The following is an 11,180-nucleotide window of genomic DNA, read 5'->3' as shown; positions in this document are numbered from 1 at the left end:
TTTTTGGTATACACAGAAATATATGTGGCAGGTTTTAAGTTTTATTTAATCTTCTTTTTCACAGTGATCTTAGTGAAAATCAGATTCAAGCCATACCCAGGAAGGCATTTCGCGGAGCAGTAGACATAAAAAATCTGTAAGTATTTTCCTCCTTCTCATATGTACTCTGATGATAATGCTTTGTCAATACAATTTCCTTTTGTTCTGTCAGATACCTTTTTGCTAAGCACTTTTATAGATGCTGAAGTAGTCCTTGCATAAAACCAATCTTGTTTTGGCAAAATATTTTAACCTATGTTAAGCATCCTATATTTGCCCATCATGAAATCTAAAACATTTAAATGAAGTTGAATAGAACAAGACATTGCAAGTATTTACTTATTATAACCTGAGTTTAATATTTGCATGTCAAATTACTTTAAACATTTCATTGTTTCATGTAGAAAAATCTGTTCTTCTTCATGTCTATGTATCTGTGTTTTGTTTGCCTGTATAAAAGAAAGAAAAATCACGCTATTTGCTCACATATATTTTCTTACTTCAGTATTTACTTTTCTCCCACAGTTTTCTTTTGTGGCAAAATAAGTATTTTCTGAAAGCTAGACCCACTTTTCTGGAGATAGTGACCCTAAAGTTCATGGGCAAGTTTTTAATTCTTGCAGTTTCTGTGTGAAGAAATATGTACTTCAAGACAAAAGAAAGCAATGACTTTTTGACTTTTGTTTAGAGTAGTGAGTCAGCTTAGTGATCTGAATGAGCTGAATGACCTGAAGATTGTCATGAACTTCTATGGTAGGAAACAAGGTCATCCACTCAAAAGCTGTAACTCCAACCGTAAGCTGGGAGTTCATTGCTTGTAAACAACCAACAAAGAAGAGGACGTATTCTGCTGGGGTCAAGAAAGACCATGAAGCTGCTATTGTGATGCAGCCATGAAAAAGTGTAATTGCTGTATTATTCACATCAGTGAGAACAGGGAAGTATTAAGTTCTTATGTTTTCATGTAATTTCTATTGAAATACTTTCTACTAATTGTAGTTATCAACTTAGAGAACTTTTTAGTTGAACTACTTTAAGTGCTTCATGATTGCTGTACAAGATGTTGCATCTCCAGGAGTGAAGCCCTTTGTGTTTTTGGCATCCTGTGATGGACTGTACTCCATTCTACTGCCCTTAGCACTGCTCATGAATCACTTAGGAAGGCAAAAATTCAAGAATTTAGCAGAATGGACAAGTGTTTGCCCTGCTTGCTTTGATTTTTAGAAACATGGGTTTCTTTGTTACTAGGTGGAAAAACTAAAATATTTGAATCTATTATGCTTAAAAACTTGCAAGCACATCTCAAAGCAGCTTCATTACTTTGTTTAAAAGATATTTTATAAGTTTCTATTCAGAACTGGTCCCATCATTATTCATGGTTGGAAAGAGGCATAGCTACAGGGGTAAGCTTGCATTTTTGTGCATGGCTTTTTATATTTGAAAATTGATACAGCTAAAAAAAGAAACTTTAGTGTAAAAATAAAAGTATCATTGAGAGTTTTCAAATGGCAGGGCAGTATACTTGACTGGAATGAGTATGTTTTGTGAGATAGTTCCAGTCAGGAACTGAGTTAGAATGCTAATCTTTAGCTAAGATAATATTCATGGTAAGGATCCTGAATTATGTTGAAAATGTGCATAAAACAGTACATCTGCTCTTTAAAGACTTTATCTTTTGGAAGATAATTCAAACAAAAGTTTCATAAGCTCGTATAATTGCCACAAAAAAACAAGTCTTCTCTGTGGCACATAGTTTATTGTGATACCAGGAAAACTAAAGAAATTACATTTTTTTGTGATCCCAGAAAGACAAAAAAAGAAAGAAATCTGATTTTTAATATTTATGATGTCGCTGTAGCAGTAAGCAGCAACAAACACATTTCTCTTGTGGTAAATGCTACCTTCATTCCTGGTCACTCACTGTATATTATGTTAGGTGTAGGTGTGAGATCAGAATGACACACAAGTCAGTTGGAGTCCAGCACAGAATTTTTGTAGCTAGAGCAGATAGTCAGGAAATGAATAACTTTTGTTCATTTCCAGAAAATTAGTAAAGATGGAGAGAACTGAACACTAGCCTTCCATTTAGCCATTTGTATTAAAAATACAAATCCTTAAAGAAGGATCACTGCAAGAAATATACTGTTTTTATTTCATTCTCCAAGAAATGAAAAAATCAGTGGATAGGTAATATCTGTAGAAGGCATCTCTTTGCAAACAAAGGGGACTATAAAATGAAGGCACGTAGCATCTGTGGAATGATTAAACTAGAGAATGGCAACCACAGCGGTTTTGCTGAGAACTGACATAAATGGCATTCAATATTTGTTCTAATATCACAGTTTCTTCTGTAATTGTCTAATGTGTAAGCATACTTTTTAAGATGTTAACCAAACGTATCAAAGAGAGAGGTGAAGGTACAAAAAGTAAAGGAGCCTGCATTAGAAAACTTCGGAAATGCAAGTTTTATTTTGTCTAAGAATATCAGATAAATTACAATATAAGTTACAGGAACACTTCATTAGATAAATTGAGTGTATTTAAAACAGTCCTAAGCATTAGCTGTAAGCTGTTTCAAAGGCAGTTAACAAATCTCACAGAAATCAAACTGGTTATATATTTTATTTTGCAGAATAGAAACTACAGATTAATATTTCCCAACTCGAATTAGGAGCCGGAACATTTTTGAATAGATTTTATGGTCACCAAAGAATGATGTTTTAGTTTTCATGGAGCAAAAGGAATAGATGTTAACTCAGAATACCTGAAGAAAATTGTGTCCTCTGAAGTTGATAATACCACTTGTATCTTTTGATTTCCTGCTAATATGCTCTAGAGTCTTCTTGATGCTTCTCAGAAACAGCTATCCAGTTTCCATGAGATGGGGCCATAGTTCCATTCTGGACATCTTAATAATATTTATAAGATATATTCTGTAAATGATAAAAAGAAACAAACTGAGCAAGGCATTGTGAGAAATTACAATTTCAGCAACAAGCCCCATCACAAAAGAAAACAAAACAAAGAAGTCCTCCTGTTAGGCCCTTATAGGTAACTGTAATATCCCCCGCCCTTTGCCTTTTCTTCTTAAGGTTAAACAAATGCAATTTTCACAGACTGTACCCTAATGTCACCTGCTTCATCTTGATGATCCTTGGATCACCCCAACCAGGATCTGTCAGCATCTGTGGGTACTGAGACTAGATGTGTTGCTCAGATCTGATTTCCCAAATGCCAATCAGACAGGGTGCAACAGATACAACAGAAGGAAGGGATGCCATCCAGAGGTACTGGAAACTCAAAAGGTGGGCCCTTGTTAACCTAATGAGATTGAACAGAGCAAATGCAAGGTTTTGCATTTGAGTCGAGGTAATCCCAGATCCGTATGCAAACTGAAAGAAGAACTCCTTGAGAGTAGCCATGCTATGAAGGACTTAGGAATCCTGGTAGATGAAAAGCTTAACATGAGCCAGCAGTGTGCGCCTGGATATCCAGTCGTACCCTGGGTTCCATCAGAAGAGGGGTGGCCAACAGGATGAGGGAGGTGATTGACCCCCTTTATTTTGCCCTTGTGAACTGGAGTACTTCTCCAGTCTGGGGCCCCCAACACAGGAAAGATATTGAGTGTTGATGTTTTGGAGAGCGTCCAGAGAATGGCCAAGAAGATGATCCAAGGACTGGAGCACCTCTCCTATGAAGACAGGCTGAAGAAACTGGAAAAGCCTGGAAAAGGGAATGCTGCAGTGGGACCTCATTGTGGCCTTCCATTATTTAAAGGGAGTTTATAAACATGAGGTAAACCAACTTTTTACATGGGTAGATAATGATAGGACAAGGGGAAATAGTTTTACACTAAAGGAAGAGAGATTTAGATTAGATGTCATGGGGAAGTGTTTCACTGAGAGAGTGGTGAGGTGATGGAACAGGTTGCCCAGAACAGTTGTGGGTGCCCCATCCCTGGAGGTGTTTAAGGCCAGGCTGGATGGGGTTCTGGGAAATCTGATCTAGTACTTGATATAGCAGCTGGCAACCCTGCCTGTGGCAGGGGAATTGGAACTTGATGATCCTTGAAATCCCTTCCAACACAAGCCGTTCTATGATCTCTCTCAGCATCCTGACTTTGCTCTCATGACTGCAGCCCAGGTAATGCTAATGAATCAAGTTCTTCAAAAACTGTGCCAATAAATGAGGGAAACTTAATTCCCAAATTTACTTCATAATTTGGTACCTCTTCTTGGAGAATTTGCTTCAAAAAGTTACGCTTTTCAGAAGATTTTTAAAAAGCAAATAGAAATTATATAAATTGGAAATAAAATACATGTTTTTAATATAGATGTTAATGATGGTTTCATAATCCTCCCTGGTGGTACAGTGCTCACACCAGTTGTGGAACATTTAAATTTGAAAGCTTCCCAACCTCAGGAATTTTATTTAAATTTAAAATGCTTTAGCTACTCCGGTTATAATTTTGGATGGATTGTTTCTTGGATCTGGTTAGAAGGAATTAAAATATCCAGGCTTAAAAATCAAGCAAATGTGAAACACTGTTGTAAATATAATAATAATAGTTTGAGATTTTGAGAAGCAGATTTTGACATCTAGTGATTTTTATAAAACTGTATTCTGAGATTTCTATATAGAGTACAGAAAGTTTTCTAAAATTCCAACTTTCTCTTCTGCTGTGTAATCAATACATGGAAGACGATGGGAAGTAGTAACTCACATCATGGCAGAACTGAACTGTGATAATAAATACACTTACACTTACCAAAATGATGCCAACAATAAAATAGGAGGGAACAGTTTCATTGTATCTCCTGCAAGTATTTTGTGGCCTGTTCTTCTTGTTTCTGGGGATAGTGATGTCCTCTTGGGCATTGTTGCTCCGTCACGGAGCAAGAGAAAGCCAGCTACAGAGGAGCTGTTCTCTCCTTTTCCTTTAACAGAAGGAAACTGAGAGTCTGTGGAGTCATTGACTACTAGGTTAGAAAAGTAAGGGGAACTGAAGAGTCATTATGTAGGTAATGGTGGATCTTAGGGCCAGGATGCTGTTGGACATTGTAGCTGTCACCCCAAAGATAAAGGCTACAGGGGAACGTAGTAGTTTTACAGATAGAACTGGCTTAGAAAATGGAGAATTAGTGGAGAAAGAGACACTTGTATCCACTAAACTTTGTCCAGAACCTTCAATAACATTATGATGCTTGATGTTACTTTGATACCTTTATGAGTCTACTGTGAAAGATTTAAAGCTTGCATTGTCACTAAAAGCATAACTGTTGTATTCATTTTGTCTGGCCATGACTGGACTTCTTGAAGTTGTGTTATTAGCAGCTGGAAACTATAGAGTCCTGCTGAAGGTATTGTTACTGATTTCTTTTCAGATTACACACAGAATTCCACTGCAACTGGAAGTGTGCTGTCTGTTCATCTGTATGAGTGCTAATCCAAATGCACTGCTTGTGTGAGAAATTTTTTTAAGAATTTAGAATTAACATATTTTTCACTCTTATTCTTAGTGGGAATCATTTAACTATTAACTGTTCACCAACCTGTGTTTCAGGTATACATCTATAAGGATTTTCACAGGATATTAGTACGTTCTGTGTATACTTATGAGTTTTGGTAGAGTCAAAAAGTATCACTGAAGGAATGATGGAAAGCATAGGTGAACTTTTCTAGTCATTCTTTAAACTGTTGCTGACAAAAAGCTCAGTGACTTTATGGTCTTCATGCAAAAAGTTGTTCTTTCTGATTATTTCAGCAAAAGACCATTTCAATTTAAAGTCAATTATGTTTTTAAATTAGGAAGAACATTTGGCTTTGAAGATGAGTTTCAAATTAGAATTCTCTGAATTGAGAACTTAATTTCTTGAAAGTCTTTTTTAATTTTTTTTTTTTAACTCTCCAGGTAAGGATTTTATAATTAATATTTAAATAAATAAATAATTCTAGTAGAACTTTCATGGGTTATGTGCATGACCTCTGGTATGGCTTCTCTGTTCCCCATATGTACAACAGATATGCTCTCCACATTGATAGTGATCTTGAGGCTGTTTGTCATCTATTTGGTTAAAATGCATTACAGAAATCACAGATTGCTCATTCAGTGTTCCTCTTCTTCATAACATTCTCCTGTTATTGCTTATTTTTAATTTCTTAATTTTTTTACTTCTCTCCTAGACATTACTTGTGGTTTTAGCTAACTAAAATGATAGGTAATTTTGAAAGGATGGAGCAATAAGTCTTTTCTCCCTTTTCTTCTAGTTTATTCTATGTATAGTATGTATGTCTTTCTTAGAAGTACTTTTAAACCTTGCTTATTAATTTCAAGTTAAAAGAAAAAGGATGATGTGTATTAGAAAAAAAATATATACATTAAAATGTTTTACAGGAAAATTTAGCAAAGAGCAAAATAAATTACATTAGCAAGTGCAAGTACATAAAAGCACTTCATTTCCCAATGAAAGAATAGCAATAAGCAGGCACAGAAAACAATCAATTCTCTGAAGTTTGATAAAACAGAATAAATTCTTACACAGTCCTGTTACATGTTACATCTTTCTCAACCAATACCTCTGAAGTTATTGATCCCACTTGAAATTGAAATTGAGAGAGGAATTGAGAAATAGGAAAACACAACTCAGTGCTGTTGTAAAAAATACAAGGAGACCTTAAAATAGTGACTACTTCCAGAAAATCTACTGCAGTGATAAATATTCTGCACTATGTTCTTTTCCCAAGGAAAAATCTAATGTTATGAAATACAGTGTACAGTGTGCTATTTATTAATATTTACGGGTGAGAAAGACACCACAGGGATCTAGAAGAGATTCAAACTTTTTCTGATGACTTCTTAAAGATGTTTACAATTAATTTGATTCATTAGTAGAATAAAATCATTTCTGAACAAAAAAGATGATGCCAAAGCTGCGTGATGCCACTCCTGCTTTTGCCACAAAGTGCTCTCAAGTGCTGAATAATGGGAGAATAAAGTAAGACATAGATTGAAATGGTTGTAACTTTTAACTCGTCTATTGTGAAAGAGGAAAGAAGGTTTTCTCTCTTGGTCAGATATTTTTTCTCTCTCAAGGTAGCAGTTTTCAAATTTATGTCACGAAAAGTTCTTCTTACGCATAATAAGATATTATTGGACTTTTTATTTATCATTATCTGATAGAAAACAAATGCTAAAAGGGAGGAAAATCTAGGTTAGTAACATGTTTCTACAGTGTTGAGTATGCCAGCAAAACCAATCCATAGACATTCTAAAACACACATTGACTTCCTAGTTGAATGCTCTTTGCTACATGTGAACGTTAGCATTTTAATTAGCAGTAAATATTAAGCATATGAAATACCCAGGTAATACTGCAGAATCTGAAAGATTTTGAATATATCAGCTGTTGTTTGGTATTTTATGAGATTTGCAGGATCCATACTACCCAAGGCAATCAACTGCTTTGTGGAAGTTAGGGCAGAAAGGAAAGTATGGAAACAGAATGATTCAGAGAGGTGGAGAAGTCCCACTTAGAAAATGCCTAACACAGAGATAGTAGGGAAAAAAGCTATGGGATGTATTGAGGAGAGGGGAAGGAGGGTGATGGGTCAGTGTTGTTGGTCCATGTCTGCTCAGCTTCTGTTCTTCAGGACATTTTAGTCATGTGAAAAGAAGAAAAGAAATTCTCAGAGGAAATGAAGTCCTCTATAATGCAGCTAGTATTATTATTGTCAATAGCTTAGTGATGAGAAAAGTTTTTTCATAGCATTGTAGATGTTTTAATGTATGTTTTCAGAAGTCATTATGCTAAAAATAAATGACAAGACAGCTTAAAACTGGAGACATATGTATTTCTTTGTTCCCTTGCTTACACCCAAAGTCATAGTCTTCCTGCAATTGGCTCTCAAAAACCAATCTAACCCTAAAAAATCAGACTTCTTCAGTATATCCAATAGCAGGACATCAACATAAATGATAGCTGGTTATGAAATACTGTCTACCTTTTTGTTTGGATTTACATTCAATGAATACCTTAGCAAAATTACCATATATTGCCGATACCATAAATTGCTGTTCAAGGCAAGCACGCAGTCTTATGTAGCTTAAAAAATATACATTATACCAATTAATGGTGTTTTTCTAATCCTCTCATATCATTGTCATAAGTGGTAGAAGATTGTCTGAAGCGTAGGGAAGGAGTATCTTCCAAAGATCATTTATATACCTTGGAAGCATTTCTCATCTCCCATCCACAAAATTCCCTTCCCTGAAGCTCTAACCAATTTCTAAGTTCATTGCAAACAGCAGTCTTTCTGGTAAGAGGATTTAAATGAAAACAACTCACCCTTCACTAAGATAGTGGTAATGATGATTCCCTAAAGGAAGCAGTCCAAAAGTTTTCGGGTGCACCACAGCTGCTGCTAGTGGAAGAAATCTACCTTTCAGTTTGTGTAGGACAAGATTTGCTCAAGTGCTTTCTGTACTGTTAAAAGATTTTCTTTTGTGTATAATATGGATGATTTAGAAGAAGCTGTGTCAGCACTGATTTATACATTGACAGCTAAGGATAATAAGATATGGGCAAACATACAGCTCACCCTTTTACAGATTAACCTGCAGACTGCATTAGGCAAATTCAATGGCATTAAAAGATTTTTCCAATTTGTCTGGAAACAATTTCTCTTTTGTATTGTGTCAAGGGTAGCATTTCATGACATTGTACTAATTTAAATAGCTGTGATAAATTGTTGAAGAGGTTAGAAAATTGTACTTTGTATATATTTTACCTCTATAAAATAAAAAGTCTATTAACTTAATTGTTAAATGAAATTAATTAGTAAAATGAAAAAAGCCTCAGTAAGTAGGCTTAAATATTCCAACACTGCAGTGCTAGTGCTACAACACTGCACCAAAATTATTAAAGATTATATTAAGGAAATTATAGTTTGCATTTCAATGTAACTTTCAGTACACAGAAACACAGACTGCTGTAATTGTATTATTTTATTCCTGCGTAGTAGTAATTCAGATGAAAAATGTGGATGAAACTAGAACTTTAAAGAAGTTGGTATGTTAAACTCAACAGTGGCTGTGATGATTTATTAATAAAGTAAAAGGTTATCGTAGGTTCAGAAGAATCACAGAAGAACCTTTAGTAAACAGCTCATTAGCCCTAGTAGCTAATACATGAATGGAGATAGAAAGGACAGAGTTCATTTGTATTTTGTTCATTCACTTACTATTGTTCACACACATTTGTCCCTATATATTATCTGTTTCTGGTAAGTATGAGGTTTGAAGATCTTTTGATTGCTTGAAGTGAGGTTGTATTTTTTTTGCATATTTACAGGAATTATATTTATAGTCAATATCTATATGAGAAACTTATAAACATTGGGATTTTGTGTTTGCATAGTGTTTAATTTCAGCATACTGTTTTTAAATTGTGCTATATGTACTGTATCAATGTTATGGATTGAAAAAGTAATAGAATTCTTCAGAGAAATGAATGTAAATTTTTCATAACTTAATACTTAAAGATTAATAATGTATGGGATGGATTGCTGAGTTTTATGTCCAGGATTCAAGAGCTCTGTGACAATATCCTATCTGCAAATAATTGCAGAGAGCACAAACTATGCAGAAAATTGCACGCTGAAGCTTCTAGTAGAAATGCTAGTTTGATTTGGAGCAGAATTAAAGGATATAGCTGTGTATGTAAATATCTTGGATGCTAATGTTTCTGCATTGGGAAATACTGGAGAAGTTGATGGCTGTTAACGCCCCCTCCTTGCCCCTGCACCAACCATCTGAGGCATATGCACCCTAAAAGTGGTCCCTCACTCGCGGCTGCCAGGGCGCAGGGAATTAACATGCAGCTGGGCTGCTCTGATAAATGGATTCTGTTAGGTCACCGAGGGGATGCGTGTGACATTAAGTGATTTACCGTCCTTTACCTTAATGAAATTGTTTCAGCAAGATGACGCTGAGAGCTTTTAATGGATAGCTTTTCTTGATGTAATGAAATTGCATTCCTTTGGCATTTAATATAAGGTGCAGTTATTATTTACTGGAGCTCTCCTGGAGCTGCTGTTTTGCGCAGACAGTTCAGAACAAAAAGAGATTTCTGTGGCAGCATCCAGGCCAGCATGGTGTCTGACAGTCCTAAGCACGCGAGCATGTTTGTGAGTGTTTCAGTTAGTGTGGCCATGCACACCCATAGGAGGCTTGCTCCACACACACTGCCAGCACTCAGCTCCTTCACAAATACCGTCCTAATCTGTTTAACAGGCAACTGGATTACAACCAGATCAGCTGTATTGAAGATGGGGCATTTAGGGCTCTACGCGACCTGGAAGTGCTGTAAGTACTGCTTCTATCTCTGACTTTTAGCAAGAGCTCGGTATCTGGGGAGTACTAATGTAAAAGCTTATCTGTGAGCTGCAAGTCTGGTGTCAGAATTGTCTGGTGAAAAGATGTCTTAAAATAATCCACTGCAATGTGCTATATAATGGTAAAAATGTCAGGGGAGACGGAGATGCTCCTTTAATCTGCCAGGCAACCATAACAAACAATTAAAAAAAAAAGACAGATGATAGATACTGTAAGCAAATAATAGATATTTCCTTTTAAAATGGAGAGAGGAGTATTAATGAATCCAATTATTTTGTAAATGATACATCATTGCTGAGGTGCTGAACATTTCCATGATTGCCTTTGTTGTACAGCCTGACATCAGTTTGATTGTCCAGCCTCTCTACTTAAGGAACAATACACTAAATATATCTGACAATCTAGGTGTTTTCAGAGAGGCACTTCCCTAACAAACACTGCTGTATGTGATGAGAGGTTTAGCCTGTCTACGTTATGTGGATTTTTAAACATTTTAATTTTTCTGTGTATGCATATAGAGACAGAAATATATTTGTATGCCATTTCTGGTTTTTATTGCAATTGTACTTCTGTATACTTTTTTTTTCACTGTTGTCATTGGTGAGGTAAAAGGTAACAAAATTATCATCAGTGACACCCAACCTCGAAACAGTCAGGATAATGAACAAAGTGTCTCTGTTCCCAAAGAATTTAAGACAGCACACATTCCTGAAATATTTTCTGTCAGTGAAAATGTCACTTTTTTTTT

General features: G+C 35.6%; 1 protein-coding gene across 1 annotated transcript in view; it reads left to right on the top strand.

The window, feature by feature from the left end:
- The window catches only part of SLIT2 (slit guidance ligand 2), a 246,227-nt gene that overhangs the window by 144,987 nt on the left and 90,060 nt on the right, over positions 1-11,180 (top strand). Inside the window, exons 4-5 of the mRNA XM_019614936.2 lie at positions 65-136; positions 10,331-10,402. Coding sequence (XP_019470481.1) covers positions 65-136; positions 10,331-10,402 — 144 coding nt within the window. The remainder of the gene's footprint in view (positions 1-64; positions 137-10,330; positions 10,403-11,180) is intronic.

This window comes from Meleagris gallopavo, chromosome 4, assembly GCF_000146605.3.
Source record: "Meleagris gallopavo isolate NT-WF06-2002-E0010 breed Aviagen turkey brand Nicholas breeding stock chromosome 4, Turkey_5.1, whole genome shotgun sequence".
Lineage (NCBI taxonomy): Eukaryota > Metazoa > Chordata > Aves > Galliformes > Phasianidae > Meleagris > Meleagris gallopavo.
The sequence above is the reverse complement of the archived record's forward strand: the minus strand, read 5'-3'. Positions and strand labels throughout refer to the sequence as shown.